Genomic DNA, 21962 nt, shown 5'->3' on the forward strand with positions numbered 1-21962 from the left:
GCCTGATTTTCAATCGAGTGCTACAGTGCCACCCTTTGTCCAATGGTTGTGGGCTTTGTGTCTAAGCAGGGTGACATAGCCCTCTAACATATTGCCACATTTCGTGGAAAACAACGGCATGGTTTGGCCTGGAGCGCTGACATAAGAAAATATGTATAATTCAAAATAGTGGGTGATCTAATGCTGCATTCACATGGAATCGGGCAAGCGGTAGACGGCAAAACCTGCTGGACGGCACGGTAAAAAGATTAAATATTTTAACATTGATGCCGTCTGCTGCTACCGTCACCGGATCTGGCTGCCAGGCTGCCGTGCCGCCCTGTTCCGTTTACCGTCCTGCTCCCGTCCACTAAAATAACTTACGGTTTGCCATCTACTGCTTGACTGATTCCATGTGAATGCAGCATTAGCCAGGGTCAGAGGTCAAAAGTCAGAACACGAAAGTTGTTCGACATGAGGAGACGCATATGTCTATCCAAGTTTTATTGTTGACAGTCAAACGGAGCTATACCTGTTCAAATTTTGCATTTTTGATTGAGTGCTATAGTGCCACCCTTTGGCCAATGGCCATGGGCTTTGCGTTCTCACCGTTTAGCATACCCCTCTACCATATTGCCAAGTTTCCCGAAAACCGACTGCACGGTTAAGCCAGAAGTGCAATTTTGTTTTTAAGGGGCCAGGCACTTCGGGCGCAGACCCTTAAAAAAAGGCAACTACAATAAGGGACCATAGGCCATTTAGCTTGGCCCCTCAATAACTTGTGAAAATTAATTTCTAATCCTTTCTTAGATAGGTGACGATTTGGCAAATTTTGAATATTGTATATTTTCTGTAAAAAAAAATTTTAATTACATTTGACGCAGTGATGGTCTCATAATATATTTTTTTATTTTTTTTATTTTTTATTTTGGAGGTTACAAAAATACCAGATACTCTGTATAGACTGTGTTAGCAGAGCTGCCATTACAGCGATAAGGAAGAGTCTAGATAGCCTGGAGCTAGTCGGACTAAACAAACATAACGGAGGAAAAGAATGAGGACTCAGCACTTACATTCAGCTCGTGACCATAATAACTCGAGCATCTTTATTAGCAGCGTCATTATAAACACATTGGGTAACAGGCATATCCGGTACTTCCGGTGTGGCACTTCAGAATAAGGGTTTATCATTTACATATATACAGACAATAAAGATCACATCTTAACAGACTGTCATCATGGGAATTTGTTGCCGCACTAAGAGGTGTTGGTAGAAAGAGTGAGCCCACAGCATATCATGATGGATCAATCCACATCTTTAATGTCAATCCTCCGGCCGGCCGGCCTGCCAGCCAGGAGAAGACCCCCAAAACACTGTATTCTAGGTCCACTGGTGACCGTTAAGAAAAGGCAGGCACGTGCATAGGCTTCAGCCACTGCCCCTTTACCCGTCTATAAAAAACTGCCCTCTTCAGTCCATGAAAGTAGCATTTACTATGGTGAAATAAATGCAAAATGTGGCCGTTTTAAAGATGTTTTGGCCAATCTGCCCAATCTGCTCAGTTCAAAGCTTGTTGAATGTGTGACTTATATAAATACCACGACAAAATGGTCGTGCATCTGTTCCCAACGAGGCAGCCTGCTCACAGCTCACCTTTGGAGGAGAGCTGGCTTGCAGAGCATGGCTTAAAACTTAGGCTGATCGGCTGTGGGGCCAATAGGGCTATACTGTAGGCTACTGTATATTGATCACAACATGAACGCCAGACATGCATGCCTTGGTAACTCCAAATGTCCCGTGAATCATTTAATATTTCATGACAACATATCATCACAAGAACGCATCAGTGGACTTACCATCTGACAAAGAAATTATAGCTGTATCGCGTGTCCAGATTTGATCCATTTCCCCAGTCATTCCGACATACGATAGTGATATGATATTAATCAAATAATAATCATAAGCTCTGATGAAAGATATAAAGACCCGGCCCACAACAGCCCTGCCAATCGGGCTCAGCCCTGTTGGCATGACATGTTGTGTGTCGGTCTGGCGAGTGGGAGACTGGGGTTCAATCCCCGCTACCTGCGAAACACTACATCTGCAATTGTTCAATAAAAATGGCTTTTATAATATTCTTGCCAAGTTGTATTAGCCTTTAGTCTCGAGGTCAAATTTAAATAAATTAACTTATTTCTCATTATACGTGAGAAAAGGAGATCCTACAGATTGCTACTTTATTAACCAGTGGATCCATCGGATAGGGGCTTGCTTGCCAAAATAAGCTGATCTACAAGTTGTAACGCGGTTCGCAACCGATGCGCTGTTAGCTTGTAGATCTGTCCATTTGTAACATGTTAGTAAGGTGTCCCGACAGCGACCATAAACATCATCACGTTAGATTAAACGGGCGTGTATGTTCTACGCGAGGCAGAACTTGCAAGGTGGAAACGCTTGGTAAAGAGGGAGTCCGCTGAGTGTCAGATTCATGAGCTATATCTTTTTTATATTCAAATTTTCACTTGAGTGCTATAGCGCCACCCTTTGGCCAATGGTTGTGGGCCTCACCGTTTAAAGTAGCATAGCCCTCTACCATATTGCCAAGTTTTGCAAAAAACGACTGCACAGTTAAGCCAGAACTGCAAGTTTTGGCAGCCTCAGCCGATCTGCGTTGCTGTACGAACAATAAGGGATCTTTACCCCATCGGACTTGACCCCAAATAATTATAACAATAATAATAACAAATAATAATAATGGATGTAATTAAAATAATAATAATAATAATAATACCTTGAGTATAGGTAGTACAGGTTAAAGAAAAAAATAAAATACAAATGAGAAAAACTGTAGCAGTTGTATGCAGTTTGCAGAATATGAAAGAACCTTCATTCCAACGGACGCAAAATAGTTCTTTATTTAGTCACAAGCTCTTGTTAGTACTTTTACCATTGGTTCAATATTTATAAAACACAGACACATTTAACCACTTTCACTTTCCAAATCCTGAAAAAAAAGAAAACAGAAAGAAACAAAATACTGAAGAAACAAATCTAATGTGCAGGAAAATGTGTTAACATAGCACCACACACGCTGACAATGACAATTAACATTCTAGTATGTGTGGGATACACCCACAACAAATGTGACAAATCTCTGCCAATGCCAAACCTTCTGTTGCCATTGAATTGTTTTGAGTTTCCAAAAGTATAAAGGTATAACGTCTGAAACATCCAACGGTATAATTAAACAGTGTTACCATAGAGAAATAATCTACCAAAGACAAAAACTTTCTCTGCCATGTTTATATAGGTTTTACATACAAAAAGATAACAAGAAACTAAATTGTAGTGGTCTTTAAATTCGGATGGTGACAAATAACAATAAACAAAAAATAACTGGGCCAAACAAATTAGAAGAAAAAAAGGGGAGGGTAACACTTTGAGTTTTTCTTATTTCTAATTATTTGTCCGGACCAACATTTGTTGTCATTGTCATGATTTGTCACAATCTGAGTTGGCTTTATCCGAGGCTTAAAAGGTCTTTAAATAAATACGTTTTGATATGTCTATGGGGAAATGAATGGGAACTTATCTTCTGGTGCCCTCTTCGTTCTGAAAGGGGCGGGACTGTGACGCTCTATTGTCAGATTATGTGATTCCACTGCTTTAGTATCTATCGGTCATTGTCATCCTGGAATAGAATGAATGATGTTATATCATGTGTCAACTCAAATGGGTTCATGGGGAAAATGTGCATTTATTACTATTAAAACTAACCACTTCTTCCCTGTATGATTCCTCCTCATTATCCTCAGATGTGCATTTTGACCAAGCATTTGGCACTAACTGCAACTAAAGGGTTTCCTCCCTGTATGAGTCCTCAAGTGTCTATGGGCTTTCCCCTTTCATGAGTCCTCATGTGTCTTTTTAGATGACCACTCCTAGCAAAGCCTTTACCACACACGTTACAAGTAAAGGGTTTTTCCCCTGTATGAGTCATCATGTGTGTTTTTAGATTAACACCCTGAGCAAAGCCTTTACCACACACATTACAAGTAAAGGGCTTTTCACCTGTATGAGTCCTCATGTGGTTTTTTAGATCACCACTATGAATGAAGCCTTTAATACACACATTACAAGTAAAGGGATTTTCCCCTGTATGAGTCATCATGTGTGTTTTTAGATGACCACTCATAGCAAAGCCTTTGCCACACACTTTACAAGTAAATGGTTTTTCCCCTGTATGAGTCCTCATGTGTGATTTTAGATTAAAACTCAGAGCAAAGCCTTTACCACACACGTTACAAGTAAAGGGCTTTTCCCCTGTGTGAGTCCTCATGTGATGTTTTAGAGCAACACTTTGAGCAAAGCCTTTACCACACACGTTACAAGTAAAGAGCTTTTCCCCTGTATGAGTCCTCATGTGTGTTTTTAGATCACCACTCTGAATAAAGCCTTTACCACACACATTACAAGTAAAGGGCCTTTCCCCTGTATGAGTCCTTGTGTGCCTTGTCAAATTTGCCTTACGATTAAAACATTTGCCACAGTCTGTACAACTAAAGAGTTTCTTCCCTGTGTGGCTCCTCATGGAGTGAGTTTGTTTTGATGATTTCAGGTCCTTGGACAGCTTGCTGCCCAACGACAATCTTTGTCCTTCCACATGTTGTTTCTTGTGTGATTTCAGTGTGTTTAAAGTTGACTGACCTTCACTGGTCTCCTGCCACTCATCACTGTCTTCAGTGTCAGATTCAGAACAGTTTGAAGAGAGGAGCTGGTCGTCACTAGTTGGTTGTGATGTTCCACAGTCCTCTACATCAGCTTGTGTTTTCAAGTGTTCAGTTGAGGTGCCGGCTACAGGCTCTGTCTCTCTGTTTTCATCATCATGATCATCTTCACTTTTCACTGCTTGTAATGTCAACGTTGACCCATCAGCCTCCATTGGTCTTTGAAGTAGCTCCTCTTGTTCATCTTTAATCTGTGGTGGTTGTGGTTCCTCCTGGACCAGACTGGAGCTCCTCTCCTGTTGTTCAGTGACAACTTCCTCTTTACACACAGGGAGGTGCGGGACGGCTAGAAAAAAGACACAAAGAGAAAAACATTTAATGTTTCAACTTTTCATTTTTGGAGGAACATCATCACAGATAGTTTTCAGGGCTTGACATTTAAGCCACATTTGGACAAGAACATTTACTCACTTGTCCAAGTAAAGATTAGTCATTATTGTACTTGTCTTGCATATTTTGTTTGTATTGAATATAATGTTGCATTTGAATAGTTACAATTAAGTAACAAGTGTTCAACAGAAGTTTATGATCCACCACTCCTGAATGAAGTGCCTGGTGCTGGGAGTCTGAGGTATTCTATTAGTGACTCATAGGAATAGACTGTGACAACCGGGTATAGTCTGGTGACCACCAGAGAGACGGGTGACAGCCGGAATGTAGACGGTACCTGGGTGAGCAGTACGGGTTAGCGCCCCAGCCTGTATCCAGCCTGAGGAAGCCCAACAAACCTTGGTGAGGCCTTTAGGAGGGCCATTATAATCCACCACTCCTGAATGAAGTGCCTGGTGCTGGGAGTCTGGTGCAACGCACAGGTCCTGGGCCTGGTGAGAGCAGGAGTGGACCTGGCGAGACGTAGGAGGGGCCCGGACAGGAGTCAACCCACAGAGCCTAGTCCTTCCACACGCCAGAATTTGGTTCTCCCAGTCCCGGCAGAGTAGTTCCGGAGCAACGGATTGTATGGCCTTTCTCATTCCCTGATGGACTGATCGAGGGTAGCTACTGGGTCGCCTGAGTGAGGGGTATGATGATGGTAGACCCGAAACCCCGTTGACCTCAGGATACATCACTGAGGATACGTCCCAGGTGCATCCATGCAATGTATTTTTAGTTATATGACAAAATAACACTACACGAAAAAAGAAAAGATAACTGAAAAACATAATTGGCACAAACTCAAACAGGTTGTTGGAAGTTTCAACAAACATGTCATACATATCATAGTGTGTAGCGGTGACTCCAGGTCTCAATCTTTAGTTGATGCATGATGTGTAGCCTGTTGCCCTGAGATGCTGAAATTAATATTATGCCAGTTGTGTTGAACAGTGGAATGTCATGAAGGAAGAGTTTAACCAATGCAACCACCCCAGCCACCCCCCCCACCAGCCTTCCTGAGTGGGTATAATCAGGATGCGCAAAACCACAGGGGGGAGGGGGGTTAGCTATCTCCTATGGCATCCCCCCCTGAATTATCACACAGACCACCACTGTTTACAGGCTGTGTAAACAATTAGGTTTTCAACATCAACCTTTTCAGACCCCAGGCCAGGAAACGGGGTTTGAAATGCTTAACCAGGGAATGAGAGAGAGTGAGAGATTGGCACGAACCCCCTGAGTTGACCAAGGAATGACCTTCCGGAGAGACTTTGCGTCGCCACGCTAAAATCGATATGCACACAGAAATGGATATAAATGCGTTGGCTCCCCATATACTACAAACACGCACACACCACTGACAGCATGTGTAGGGCGGCTGCCCTAAAAATATCCTTATGTCTTTTTCTTTTGATGAAATCATGTTCTACCTACTGATATGTGTCATTACAAATGAGTGAGCATGTCTGTCAAGATGAGAGAAAATCATCATTTTTCAACCGCAGTCGAGATCTTGGATTTCGCAATATCACGCTAGACTTTCCGGTCCTTCATTGCCATCCCCAGTTCCTGCTTACTGATGCCTGTGTCCCTAGCGATGACATTAGGGAACGACAGTTTTCTATCTCTGGTCTGCTTTGAGGCAGGACTCCAGAGAAGAAGGGAAGATATAACCTCATTGTCAGCTCTGTAGCAGTGGCCGGCAAACTGTGTTCTTCTGGATCGGACTAGGTTGCCGTATATTAGATTAGTCGATGGGTGGCTCTTCCAAGACAGATTTTGCGCTCTCATTAGAAGGCGGGTGTAAGTGCCATCCAACCGTTTCTCTAGTTTCTTTGAACGTGTCCATGTCTCGGAGCCATAGAGTAGAATCGGCTCAACGGTCGTCCTAAATATTTTTACTTAACATCTTACTAAGCTGGGATGACCAGATCTTATGCATGTCATTGCAGGCTGACCAGGCCATACCCTTCCTAGTTTGAAAGATATATATGAACCCAAATACTTGTAGTCATCAACCTGTTTCAGAGGAATGTTGTTAAGTGTTTGTATAATGTGGTTATTGTTGGATTTGCATATATTTACGTATTCAGTTTTCGTCTCGTTTAGATAAAGACCAACACAGTTGGAGGCCTGCTCAAGAGACTGAAGGAGAGCCTGAGCTCTTGATTGACTGATTGACTCCAATGATTGACTGATAAGCGCGATGTCATCAGCGAAGTCAGTGTCATTATTCTCATTTATCTTAGCTCACCAACAACCCTGTGCACCAGCTTTTCTCTTGAAGTTTAAACAAACTATTTTTAATCTTTCTTTCCCCTTTTCCTTCTTGTTTTAATTTTCCTTGCAATGTGGTTTTGATTTAAGCGGAGCTACAGTTGTGTGTCTGATAGATTGGGATCTATGCGCCCTTGCTTTATTTGCATGCCTTTACCGAATAAGCAACGGCACGCGCAATCCCAATTTTTATCAGCCAAACAACGTGCGTGGATAATTCTCTTCGGCTCATGCCCCAGGGGAATTACTTCACGATGCGCCCGTTTGCTGTGTTTATTGTTATGTGAAAAACCTGACGGCTATGAATGTATTGTGACTTGGATTTGATAAAATAAATATCGCATATGCTCGCACAATCTAAATACAGGTTTGGAACTCATCGTGGGCGGCTGTGGTTCAGGAGGTAGAGCAGGTCATCCAATGATCCCTGGGTCGGCGGTTCGAATCCCGGCTCCTCCTGTCCACATGTCGAAGTGTCCTTGGGCAAGACACTGAACCCTACATTGCCTCCGATGAGTTGGTTGGTGTGAGCTCGCCACCATTGGTGTCTGAATGTGGGAAGTGAGGACCCTGGCGTCGACTGTTCGCCGCTTCACCTCCCAATGTATGAATGAATTGTAAAGTGCTTTTACCACTTGGAAAAGTGCTATGAAAATGCAATTCATTATAAAAATGCAATTCATTATTTGATTTATCGTGTGTATTTGGTTTCATATACAAGAGGGGTTTTTCAAAGCATTTATTCACTATGTTAAAGAAGTCGCGTCAGAAAACTTGACGTTTTATCTGATCGAGGAGCTAGTATTGTATACCATTGATTTGATCCATTTTGAAGTAATGATATACAAAATTAGGACCTAATTTCCCTTAAGGAACTTGACTACCTTGACTACATTTGTATGAATGCAATAATATCAAACAATTACAATTTCTCAAAAAATACCATTTATATTAGGACTCCCACCCGTGGGTCTTCGGACCCACTGCAGACCTAACAACATCACTGTGGTACATTCTGTTTCCTAGACGGGCTCTCTACCCATTCAGCTATGGCTGTCCCACTCTAAGGAAGGACAATATCAGTCACTAGAACCAGGGATGGGTGTTTTCTGTGTATCTACGATGGTTAAAATGGAGTTTGAAGTTACAATGGGCTTGTCTGATAAAAATGAATATAAAATATCTAAATACTGAATTGAGCAAATTCAAAACTGTCCAAAGTGTTCACAAAAAGCCTGAGTAGACGATAACATTACCCACAATTATTTTGAAAGTGAAATATCCCTGTATGTAAGTAAGTAAACAGCACATACCTATACGGTACAACTTTACTACAGGTTGCATCTTCGCATCAAACAGTCCACGTCTCTGGTCCACCTCTGGCTGTTCCTCTGACACTGTTGAATGTCTTTTGGAGGCCATCTCTCTAGATACTGTAGACCTCTCCCTGTGGTGCTCTGTGGAAATCACCAGTAGAAACAACTTGTACTTATCATTCAAAAAGGGTTTACTGAACAACCAGGAATAATCTGGTGACCACCGGAGAGACGGGTGATAGCCGGAATGTGGACGGCACCCGGGAGCAGTATGGGTTGGCGCCCCAGCCTGTGTCTTCCGTGAGGAGGAAGCCCAACAACCCCACAGTGAGGCCTTTAGGAGGGCCATTCAAGCTGCAAGCGGAGCCTACAGCACCACCGTTGCCCAGGTGGAGCCTGCAGCACCACCGTTGCCCATGTGGACTTTGCAGTACCACCGTTGCCCAGGTGGAGCCTACAGAACCACCGTTGCCCAGGTGGAGCCTACAGAACCACCGTTGCCCAGGTGGAGCCTACAGAACCACCGTTGCCCAGGTGGAGCATGCAGCACCACCGTTGCCCATGTGGACTCTGCAGTACCACCGTTGCCCAGGTGGAGCCTACAGAACCACCGTTGCCCAGGTGGAGCCTACAGAACCACCGTTGCCCAGGTGGAGCCTGCAGTACCACCGTTGCCCATGTGGACTCTGCAGTACCACCGTTGCCCATGTGGAGCCTGCAGCACCACCGTTGCCCAGGTGGAGCCTGCAGCACCACCGTTGCCCAGGTGGAGCCTGCAGCACCACGTTTGCCCAGGTGGAGCCTACAGAACCACCGTTGCCCAGGTGGAGCCTACAGAACCATTGTGGCTCAAGAATCCACCACTGTGTCTGGTGCTGATTGATGATTAGAACCTTCCTGGACAGATCACTTAACCCTTTGAGTGGTTCAGTGGTGCACGTACCATGTCTCGTGCTTTAAATGGTCTCACGCACACACAAGTTATTTCTTCTTTCTTTTTTCCTCACCATTTATGCCAAAAATCTTACATGATCTATACATGATTATGGGTTCAAACTTATACTTTAAGTATAAAACTATACTTTTGTAGCAGCACGAGCGGAAACAACATGCTGTGTGTCTGTCTGTCTGTCTGTCTTTTGGGGGACCATGAGTTACCAAATTATATATTTATCGTTACAGTTGCTGAATGACCCTTTAGTCTTGTTAGAATAACACTAATATAATTACATTACATACATTTGTTTTACCTGAGAGAGTCTTGCACCACATATTCCTACGTAGTAATGTGAAAGTTGACTCACCAGTCTCATCTTCCTGTTCATCTTTAATCTGTGGAGGTTGTGGTTCCTCCTGGACCAGACTGGATCTCCTCTCCTGTTGTTCCTCTTTAATCTGTGGAGGGTGTGGTTCCTCCTGGACCAGACTGGAACTCCTCTCCTGTTGTTCCTCTTTAATCTGTGGAGGGTGTGGTTCCTCCTGGACCAGAGTGGATCTCCTCTCCTCATATTCAGATGAAACCTCTTTACACACAGACAGAAGGAGGAGAGCGAAGGTAGCATCAGCAGAGCAACTCAAAGTGCTTTTGTCAACTCAAAGATGACATTTATTCTCCTATTTGTTTTGTCAGGATAACCATCGTTTTAAAAATGTCTCGAGTCTCTTCACAATGCCTCACAGAGCAAGGCGTTGTGAGTAGAGCCCGACATCGGTCTCACCGATGTAGCCGTCATTTGTGGCACCGATGTGTTTTTCATTAATGTAACCTACACTTGTATTTTAGTATGTAATACGCGCTCTTTCGGTTTGATATTAATTAATTTCTTACAGCTGCAGAGAATGGATTTAAAAAGGCACTCTGCACGCCGTGCCTCCGACTCAGGAGCCTAGGCTGCAGCAGAAAACCCTGCCCTGCGAGTGACTGTCATAAAGGGAAGTCCAGCTGTCATTCCGGACCCCTCGCCCTTAGAACTTTTACATGGTTGTGAAACTAGAGGACATATTGTCCGGAGCGTGGAGCACATTTATGTCTCCTTGCTCACTGGGAGCGGAGGCATCCGATGTATGGCTGTGTATACAGGAATATATGTAATTTATGTATGATCACAGACATTCTAGGGCTAGTATAACTATAGCCATGGTTCACATGACGCTCGTACTTCACGAGCGTCATGGCTTAACTTCCGCCTGTTTTACACGATCGCTACATTTACAGAGCAAACGTGTACATAAACATTCAGATTTCAAATATAAAGTACTCACATGTGCCACGGGTGTTAGAAATGTACTGGTACAGCGATTAGCATTGCTGCATCCCGCGTTGTGTAATAAAAGGTATTTTTTATCAAAGCTGGGTTTGTTTGCCATTGGCTTTCAACTACGCGCCCCTATCGGTCGGGAGGTGTGTGGCACTGGGTGTGTTCGATATAGGCACGCTGACCGCTCTGCCAATACAGACAAAAAGGCGAGTGTGTTCCCGGTGTGCAACTGTGAATGGAACACGTGGAAGGAACACGTTATTCCAACCAGTTCCTTACCCCTCCATCAGGCGCCCCGGCTGGCCAGGGGGAGGAAGTTTAGAGACCAGGATTACTGCATGTTTTTGTGAGGGTACCTACCCTAGGAGACACAGGGAGAACATGCAAGGGAGAACATGCAAACTCCACACAGAAAGGCCCTTTCGCAAACCCCGCCTCGGGTATGGGCACTGATGACGCGGAGGGGGAAACACGCCGCCAGCACCCACAGCGCCCCTAGCGGGAATCGAACCCAGGACCTTCTAGCTGTGAGGCGACAGCACTACCAACTGTGCCACCGTGCCCCTAATACCAGCAAATTTCTAACACCTGTGGCACATGTGGTGAGGACTTTGTTTGAAATCTGAATGTTTATGTACACGTTTTCCATGTAAATGTAGCGATTGCGTAAAACTGGCTTCAGTTGTGTCATGACATGTGTTGGCGCCATTTTTGTTTTATTTATTTGTTCACTTCTTTCATAATGTTTATTTTCATATATATCAAATATTGTTTTGGAAAAGATAGTTATAATTTGGATTAATAGAAGCCTCCACCTCTAATTAGAAACTTAGTATGTCATGTCAATTTAGTGAGCCCCTTTGCACTTCCTTTATAATTTATCCCCTTCAAAGTAAAAGCTCCTCTGCAGTGAGTCTGGAACAGTGAATTGTAACTTGTATTTTATTTTGAAAGGCTCAGTGGGAGAGGAAGTGGGGTAGCCTGTTTAAGGTCTCTTGACATGCCTTTTGAGAACAATGGAAAATGTTTGGTGAGGCTGGCATACAGTTTTTGACCTTATTTCATACCTACTTACTAGCATACGAATTATTATTATTATTTTGGAGCTATTCATTTGACCTTTTCAGTTTGATTATTCAAGTGGACTTTTGTGTAACATAATAGGCCTACATATTTTTTCGTTGAATTACAATTCCTCTTTGCACCTTTTTTCTGTTGGATATGGAGTATGAACAACATGTTTCAGGGCTAGTATAACTACTGGTAAATGTAGTTCAGTTCAGCTAGCTTAATGCTACTTGTAGCTAAGCTGGTGTTGTTCAGAGTCTACTAACCTGCAGTGTGTAGATCGATGTCCATAACAAAATCAATGTCCAACCGTTTGTTTTGTGTCTCCAGCAGAGTTTCTAGTGTCTCCATCTCTCTCTGGAAGAGGTTGACCATGAACTCTCCCACCGCGCTGAGGCGCTCCAACACAAACACTCTGACGCTAAGCTCCACACTACAAACATCAGCAGCGCCACGCTGCTGTTTGTCCACAACAAACAATATCTCCTCTCCCACCGACGCTAGCTGTTCATTTATCTTCAGCCGTACAGACTCCATTTGACGCTTTTCACCTTTGGGAGACATTTCCACCAAGCTTTCTGTTCCTACTGTAATATAGAATGTGTAATAAAGGCACAAACATCAACAATTCCCGAGAGGCACGACAACAACATTACCGTGGATAACTAGCGTGGCCACGTGATGCAAACAAGTACTTCCGACCGGGTCAAAGTTTTCACGCATGCGCAATAAAGAATCCAGGCACTGTTGCCTTAATGCCTTTCGCCCCCTGGTGGTGGAGGTGTGTAACTGTCACAGATAGATAGATAGATAGATAGATAGATAGATAGATAGATAGATAGATAGATAGATAGATAGATAGATAGATAGATAGATTGATTGTTGGAGCCAAAATGCTTTTTGTTTATTTTGTTTTATTTATTTAAATGAACTAATGACCAAATGATGTGTCCTTCTTATATCATGACGTCATGGCAATCAGTCAGTCAGAATGGTGGGTGGTTGTCATGGAAACCCTTATTACCCGTCACTGTGATGGCACTCAGGTGTGACAGGGGAAGACGACACAGTTTTCGACCGTGCGTGGTCGATGGTTCAGTTTGTTGTTTATTTGAAAGTTTACACAGTTTATTTAAGTTTGAATACTACTGCTGCAAATGTGGATTTGCTCAATAAATGGATTGACATATCCGGCGTGAGCGAGGACCCTCGCCTCGGCTCGGAGGCACCGGGAGGACACGCGTACGGACCAGCAGCCAGCCAGCCCGCCCGCCTCGCAGCGCTCGGACCAGCAGCCAGCCAGCCCGGCGGCACCGCGACGGTTTGGACCAGCACTGCAGCGCAGCCACTGCCCGCCAGAACATCCCGGTGAGCGGACAGCCGCGCTGCCAGCCCTCCTCGCAGCGCTTGGAGCAGCACAACTCCCCGGTGCTTGATCGTGGCATTGGGACGCCTAGCCCAGTTTGAATTGGGCCGGTCCTCTGTGCACAGAAAGGTAACGTAGCGCGCTACCAGCTGGTTAACCTATATGGCCATATAAAAAAAACGTGTGCACACAAAAGGTACTTTGAGAAAGAGAGAAGAACAAAACAAAAGCGATTGGTGAAATCCAATGCATTGGTGGTTTTATGGTTTTCAACTCCTTTTTTTATAAGGTCTTAAAGGGTCACTTCACCTCTGGAAGAAAATCCAGTCACTCAATGTTAATGGTATTTGTAATAGATAACAGTAGCACAATTTGAAATTTGCACCCTTTGACCAGAAAAATAATGAAGTCTGTGTATTTGACTAGGGGTTGACTGGATTGCTGAATTCCTACAATGCCCATAATGCTTTGCTGCGCTGTTCCTCAGGGGGAGGCTTCGTGTAGGTGTGACTTTATGATCTTTATCCTCCCATTTTCTACAAACAACAAATACACATGGAAGTGACCCAGTGTTGCCATGTCTGCTTATTATAAGCAACTTTGGGTTTATTTTTTGTTGCTTGTAAATATTGGTGGTTCACAATCACTGGTTGATGTTTCTTTTTTTTGACTTGTTTCTAAAATGTAGTTGATATTTGGGCTTTCATCCAAATGTTTTTCACACCAGTGGTTCTCCATGAACATGCCAAGGACCCCCAAATTAATTGTATTTTTCCACGTAATTTGTGCCATGGAGCCCTGTGATGTGTTGTTAAAATGTTTCAAAGATATTCCACATTTGCACTTTATCCACTCAAGATTATTTTTTTAAATAGCCGGCTTATGTGCCTAATAGGCACATAATATAAATAACCAAAAAGATGTGCATATTGTTTTGAGGCTTGTTTGCACTTTGCATGGACATGGCTGCTTATTTCTCTCACAAAGTCAAAGAACTGGCAACCTTCATTTTTGCAAGAATAATAACAAACCACTTTTTGCTAGCCTTTTTCGAGTGGATGACTAAACAACACGACATGAAGCCATGTGTTCTTTCTTGTACAACGTGAAGTCTGCTTCTCCTTTTTCTTGAACCAGTAAACGGTTGGACATTAGATTTGTTTTGGAAGAAAGTATTCACTCTTCAGGAATTAGACAGAGCCGCTGCAGCCGCATCGATGCTGTCTGCGTTACGGTTGAAAATGGTCATGTAGCTTTTTATAGCAAAGCAAACTAAATATATATAAATTAGCATAGTATCACTAAACAAACGTGTTTTTCCTCAATTGTTTCGTCATTCCCACAGCATGAAGAAAGTCTGTGATTGATATTGAAGGGAGATATAATGCATTTTATAATAAAACAAAACGTAGCCTACGTTTCATATTCATGTGCGACTCTCAATAATTTCAGAGAACATGTTTCACTGTAACATTGTAACCACGTGTCATCATCATGCTTTTAATTAGTGGATATTGTTACATTATGTTTTACTGTAGTTCAACTGTATGGTAAGCAATCCCCAGCAAAATGATTACATGAAGAGAATGTACAACACGTTATGCAATATGCCATTTCTGCCAAATGAAATCGTTCAAATGAACACTAGATGGAATTTGGGTGCAACCTTTTTTCATTCTTTACATATAGTCAATGAGCAGCAAGCAGGTGTACATCATGTAAACGTTTTATTAGATAAACTTCATTATAGCTGTTTTCCAAGTTTTGAAATGATGACATGAAGGCTTGGAAAAGGGAATGTTCTTATTTATAAGGTGAACACAACTCTTCCCTCCGATGCAGCAGTTCCTCTCACGTTTGGCTGAAAACGACATCCGTATTGTCTGTCCTCCAGTCCTGACTCCTGTAAATGAAAACAATATGGCCATCATCATCTATCCGACGTGAAGCCTGATTTATACATGTTGCATGCATGACGTTGGTGCACCGAAAATAACAGACCTACAAGCTCACAAAGTGTCGAATCCGCGATGCGCTGTGAGCTTGTAGACCTTCTATTTTCGGGACCCAACGTAACGATAGGATAGAACATGGCTGCGTCTATGAACTGGAATCTTGAAACAAGTCTACGTACTACGACACTCTGAACAGTCTGAACTATACACATACATAGCCTAGCTACTACCCTAACTTTATAAAACTCTCACATTAAAGCAATCGATTGCTAGATTATGCAAGTTTACATCATGTTTACACTTAGCCATGGTTTACATGACGCTCTTATGACAATCATGTTTCAGGGCTACAGAAATACTTACTTGATCAAGTAAAAAATATCCAGGGCCAGGCTGCCCTGCATGCTCGTTTCATCTGCGCTGGGGTTGATCTTCTGTGTATTCCGGTTCAAATAAATATTGTCCATGGAGTGCTATCACTCTGCACTGCAGACGCCATGATAATACACAAACAAACAATCTGAGGAATGCATCGGTGGGGGTGGCCTGGGGTTGTAGGTGGAACAAAGTAGAGACTAGGGACACCCCTCTGGGCTGTCTTCAGGTGTAGGCGTAGCCGTGTGTAGGTGACGCGCATACTCTAAGGTGACTTGAGGTTAGACTGTTGTAGTCCGGAGGGGAGGGGCCATGAGCATTCTGACGTAGATAAAATGAATTCCTTACCAGGATATCTGAAAACAGGGATTGCGCACACAAAAACCCAGGAAAAGTGTTTCTAGTGTCCTAAACATCATTAAAATAAGATCAGGTTGTGTCAGGGGTGAAGTGACCCTTTAAGGTTTTAATGTGATGGTTGTAACTGTTGGTTTTTACTGTGAAATAACAAGGTACTGTTTATTGCAATAATGGATTCAGATAATGGTGTTCTGGGTCCAACTGAGCCAAACGTGGCACAAGAGCCCCCAGTGGCTGAAGCGCACGTTACGTGCTCAAATGGTGATGCAATGGTTGAACCATCAGAGGGTGAAAAACAGTCCACAGAGGTTGAAACACAGTCCAATGTGACCACCACAGGTCAAGGTGCTCACAGTGAAATTGAATCACAGGTTGAACCACAGGTTGAATCACAGGTTACCACAAAACGCAAGGTGAAATTAACACCAAAGGCCTTAGCTGAGAAAATTGACTCACTACAAAAGGAGAGAAAATCTAAATTAAACAAGGCATCCAACTTGCAGAAAACTATTGGAGAATTAATGCAAAGTGGAGGAGGATGCAAACAGGAAGTGCAAAATGTATTCATGAAATATCTCAACCTCTGCAAGGACGCAAGAGAGGCACAAAATGCACTCTTGCCATTAATCCCTCCTGAAGAAAATGAGAAACATGACATATGGTTCAAGGCCAAAATGATCAATGTCCATGACTTTATTGAGGAGGTGAATGACTGGACAAATACACAAACTGTGCAAAGTGATGATGATGTTGAAATCAATCCCAATGACAGCATTTCAAATGTTGAAAGCACAAAATCCACTCATAAAAGTCACACCAGGTCTGGAACAAGCAGGTCCAGCACCTCATCGGCTTGCAAGCAGGCAGAGGCAGAGAGAGCTGCACTTGCCATACATGCTGCAGCATTCAAATAAAAGCATGCCATTGAGGAAGAGGAAGAAATGCTGCAAAGGGAAATGTTACAAAAAAGAGAAATGCTAAGAAAGAAGAAGGAAAGACTGGAACTGGAGGCACAACTGGCAGCTGCTAATGCCAAAATAGCAGTGCTACAATCCCCCAGTCACCAAACCCCTTCTCAGGCACCATCTGATGGAATGGACTCATACTTAGGAAATAGGAAAGGGGCAAAGCCAAAATAACCTTCAGTCACATTCAATCCCCATGCCAGAGAATATGAACCAGCTACACAACAACCACTCATACAACAGCAGCAAGCACTCAGTTCACAACCCCCACAGCAGCAAGCACTCATTCAAACACAACCACCACTATCTGTACCTTTGAATGCAGCACAGTACAAGAGCCACACTAATCACCTGAACACTCCAATGACACAGACTGTCTTTTCTCCGCAACCCAATGAAACCTCAACTGTATGCAACTTGCTACAAAAACAAAATGATATTACGGCAATGCTAATGGAACAGCAAACCTCTCACTTACTGCCACCCAGAGAGATTCCATGTTTTGACGGGGATCCTCTACGATACAGAACCTTTGTCAGGGCCTTTGTACACTGCGTGGAGAGAAACACAAGCAACAAAGGTGATTGTCTGTACTACTTGGAAAGGTACACCAAGGGTCAGCCCAACGAGCTTGTACGCAGCTGTCAACACATGGAGCCAGACAGAGGCTATGACATGGCAAAATACCTCCTTGAGCAACACTTCGGAGATGAGTACAAGATCACGGCAGCATACATGGAGAAGGTACTCAACTGGCCGCTGTTGAAATCTGAAGATCTGAAATCCCTTCAAGCGTATTCACTCTTCCTTCGCCAGTGTTGTAATGCCATGGAGACGGTACAGTATATGAGGGAACTTGACATGCCGGCCAACATGAAAACGGTGATTTCAAAGCTTCCTTACAAGCTAAGAGAGATTTGGAGAGTCTCTGCGTGTGGGATAATGGAAAGACACTATCGCAGACCCCAATTCACAGATATTGTGACTTTCATTGAGCGCCAGGTTAAAATTGTGTCTGACCCAGTCTTTGGGGACATTCAGAATCCCACACAGATGGAGAAGAAGTCACACAGGGACAAGGTTACCTTTATAAAGCAAAAAGGAATCTGTTTTGGCTGCCTTCATGTTGGACATTTAAGCAAATTTTGTGTTGACCGTTTGATTTGCAAGGTGTGCAACAAAAAACATCCCAGTCTTCTTCATATTGAATTTGATCAAAAGGAGAGAGCAAGCAACACATACACAAAACAGCCAAAGAAACAATCAGTGAGCAATGCACAGGTCTCTTTGCAAACTTGTGGACAAACGGGGGCCGGTGACAGCAATGGCGTTCTGTCAATCTTACCTGTGCAGGTGAAGTCCAGCAAGGGACACAAAATAATTGAAACGTATGCATTCCTTGACCCCGGCAGTACCGACACCTTTTGTTCAGAGGCCCTGATGAAAAGGTTGAATCTAAATGGACGGAAAGCCAAAATCGGCTTACTAACCATGGGCCCAAAGGCAATTGTCTCCAGCTATATGCTGACTGGCCTGGAAATCTCAAGCCTCACTGGAGAACAGTTCTATGACCTGCCCAAGGTTTACACTCAAATGCCTGTAACCACCAGTAACATCATTAAAGAAGAGGAGCTGGCTAAGTGGCCATATTTGAATGGGGTTGTTCTTCCACACATTCAAGCCAATGTTGAGCTATTGATAGGTACCAATGCCTCTAAACTGCTTGAACCGTGGGAAGTTGTGAACAGTCGTGGCAATGGGCCATATGCCATTAAGACCCTATTGGGGTGGGTCATTAATGGTCCCCTTTCCGGCTACAGTGAGCCGAGCTAGAGTGTTACTGTTAACAGGACCTCCATAACACATCTGGAGGAGTTGTTGCACAATCAGTACAACCATGATTTTAATGAGAAGTCATCAGAAGACAAAGAAGAAATGTCAAGGGATGATATGAATGGAAATTATGGCTGATTCCTGCAAGCTTCAAGATAGACATTACACCTTGGATCTCCCCTTTAAGAAGAAAGAAATCTCTCTACCCAACAATCAGTGTGTTGCTAGGCAACGCATACTTGGATTGAAGAGGAGGTTTGGGAGAGATGAAAAGTTCCACAGAGAGTACACCAACTTTCTGGATGATATAATCAGCAAAGGATATGCTGAACTTGTACCTGAACACGAAGTGGAACGTTCAGATGGAAAAGTGTGGTACATTCCACACCATGGAGTGTATCATCCCAAGAAAATAACTCTGCGTGTGGTATTTGACTGTGGAGCAGAGTACAGAGGAAAATCTCTCAACAAGGAGCTTCTACAAGGCCCATACCTCACCAGCACTCTGTTAGGAGTCCTCACACGATTCCGGCAAGAGCCTGTAATGTGTTCCAATGACTCTCAATGACCACACACGTGTACAAGTAGTAGTAGTAGTTTACTGTACGCTTTAGGCAGGTAACAAGTAGTAACAACTAACAACAACAGCAGTAGCATGTACCGGTAGATATATATATCACGACAGGTCCTGTACGATCTGCTTTACGGCAGTGTCGTAGCGTTCCCTTAAAGGTGCAGCAGCATACATATATTCCATATGACATCTCCCCTTTTCAACTTGTTTTCTCTTGTAAACAAAACAAAATTATAAATGCAGTTAGGACTTCTCACTTTTCAACTGAACAAACAAAAACAGCATAGCATCAACAATGAACAAAATATCACTTTTCACATTTCTCTTTTCTTTTCTCTTTTTTTCCCTTTTTTTTCACAATCAGCAAAACATTGCATGAACAGAACAATAACCTGTAGCTTTAATGACTGATGTTAAAGCAATGTTCCATCAAGTCAATGTGGCACAGAAGGATAGAGATTTTCTTCGGTTCTTGTGGTGGCCTGGCGGCGACGTATCCCAAGAACTAGTAGATTATAGAATGACTGTGCATCTGTTCGGGGCAGTGTCTTCTCCTAGCTGTGCTTGCTATGCACTCAGAAAGACAGCAGAAGACAACCACAACAGTTTCCCTGCTGATGTAATTGACACAGTCAAAATAAACTTCTACATGGACGACTGTCTTAAGAGCTTGCCATCAGAGGAGGAGGCGGTTCAAATGGTCAAGGATTTGACAGATGTGTGTCAAAAAGGAGGCTTCCATTTGACAAAATGGATTAGCAACGATCGTGGAGTGCTGCTATCCATTCCAGAGGAAGAATGATCCAAGAATCTGAATTAATTCGATTTAGACCGAGACCAGCTGCCAGTCAAGAGAGCCCTTGGACTTCAGTGGTGTGTCGAGACAGACACTTTCAAGTTCAAGTTGGCACTCAAAGAACAGCCTCATACTCGACGTGGGATATTATCCATGGTCCGCTCTATCTACGACCCGTTGGGTTTTCTTGCCCCACTCACTCTTCCAGCCAAGCTCATACTGCAAGATATGTGTAGGAGGAACTATGGATGGGACGATGAGATTCACCCAATTCTCCAACAGCAGTGGACAAAGTGGTTGGGAGAACTGGAAAGAGTGAGGGCATTTGAAGTTGAAAGGTGCCTCAAACCGGCAGATTTTGGAGAGTCCACCCGTGGGCAGTTACATCACTTCGCTGATGCCAGTGAAAGTGGATATGGCAATGTGACCTATCTGAAGATATGGAACAACAGCAACAGGTCTCATGTCTCTTTCATGCTTGGCAAAGCCAGAGTGGCCCCACTAAAACATGTCACCATTCCACGATTAGAACTCACTGCAGCTGTTCTTTCCGTTCGTATCAACACTATGCTCAGAGCAGAAATGCAGCGTTGCCTTGAGAAATCTTGTTTCCGGACTGCCAGCACTTCAGTCCTAAAATACATCAGAAATGAAGAAAAGAGATTTCACACTTTTGTGGCAAACAGGATTTCTGCCATCCGAAGAACATCAGATGTCACACAGTGGAGGTACATTCATACCACCCAGAATCCTGCAGACAAAGCCTCAAGAGGAGTCAAGGTGGATGAATTGCTGAACAACAGAAGGTGGATTGAAGGCCCTGAGTTTCTATGGAAACCAGAGGATGAGTGGCCAGATGTAGATGGTACCTTGGAGTGTAACATTGCTGCTGATGACCCTGAGGTCAAGAAGGATCTCACCAGCAACGCAGTAATAATCGATACACCAAGTGCCACACACCAACTGATCACCTACTTTTCTGACTGGAAAAGGTTGAAGAGGTCAGTTGCTCTGATCCTGAAATTCAGGAAGACTCTATTAGACATGAGTCGAAAAAGAAACCAGCTGAGACAGGAAAATGTGGAAAAGGCTGAACAGGAAATGAGAAGCTTTAGAGCTGCATTGGGAAGCCAGCATTTAAACACCAGATGACCTTTCCACAGCTGAATCGGCCATCATACGCTTCACTCAGCAGCGAAGGTTCCCAGATGAACTTGCTGTGTTGACATCTGGATCGGGTGAAGTGAAGAAAGACAGTCCTATCTACAAACTGGACCCCATTCTGGAGGATGGTTTGCTTAGAGTTGGAGGGAGGCTGAGTAGGGCAGCAATGCCTGAGGAATCCAAACATCCTGTTATCCTCACAAAAGACCTCCATGTATCTACTCTCATACTGAAGCACATCCATGAACAAGTGGGCCATGGCGGAAGGAACCATGTTCTCTCCAGATTGCGGAGAAAATATTGGATCACTAGTGCCAATGCAGCTACAAGAAAGATCCTGTCTGACTGTGTGTTCTGCAGATGCCATAGAGGAAAGTTGGGTGAGCAGAAGATGTCAGACTTGCCCTTAGAGCGCATCGTTGCTGATCTTCCTCCATGTATCAACGTTGGAGTTGACTACTTTGGCCCAATTGAGATCAAGAGGGGTCGTTCGTTTGAAAAACGCTATGGCGTCAT

General features: G+C 43.6%; 1 protein-coding gene across 1 annotated transcript; it reads right to left on the reverse strand.

The window, feature by feature from the left end:
- Positions 1-2816: 2816 nt before the first annotated feature.
- On the reverse strand, positions 2817-12763 carry LOC306919325 (uncharacterized protein). Its single transcript, XM_079532123.1, has 4 exons — positions 12325-12763; positions 10037-10255; positions 8730-8873; positions 2817-5053 (listed from the first exon to the last, which is right to left on the reverse strand). Exons 1-4 carry the CDS (start codon positions 12620-12622, stop codon positions 3861-3863), a joined length of 1854 nt encoding a protein of 617 aa, XP_079388249.1. The 5' UTR covers positions 12623-12763; the 3' UTR covers positions 2817-3860.
- Between the last annotated feature and the right edge of the window lie 9199 nt (positions 12764-21962).

Source organism: Electrona antarctica (genome assembly GCF_951216825.1).
Source record: "Electrona antarctica genome assembly, contig: scaffold_25, whole genome shotgun sequence".
Taxonomy (NCBI): domain Eukaryota; kingdom Metazoa; phylum Chordata; class Actinopteri; order Myctophiformes; family Myctophidae; genus Electrona; species Electrona antarctica.

Bases quoted from the DNA above. Each gene is read 5' to 3' on its own strand.
- LOC306919325 (XM_079532123.1), bottom strand. From the start codon at position 12,622: ATGTCTCCCAAAGGTGAAAAGCGTCAAATGGAGTCTGTACGGCTGAAG. The intron at 10,256-12,324 runs GTTAGTAGACTC...CTGTGTGTAAAG, and splicing joins CATCGATCTACACACTGCAG to AGGTTTCATCTGAATATGAG. The intron at 8,874-10,036 runs GTGAGTCAACTT...TGATTTCCACAG, and splicing joins TGAACAGGAAGATGAGACTG to AGCACCACAGGGAGAGGTCT.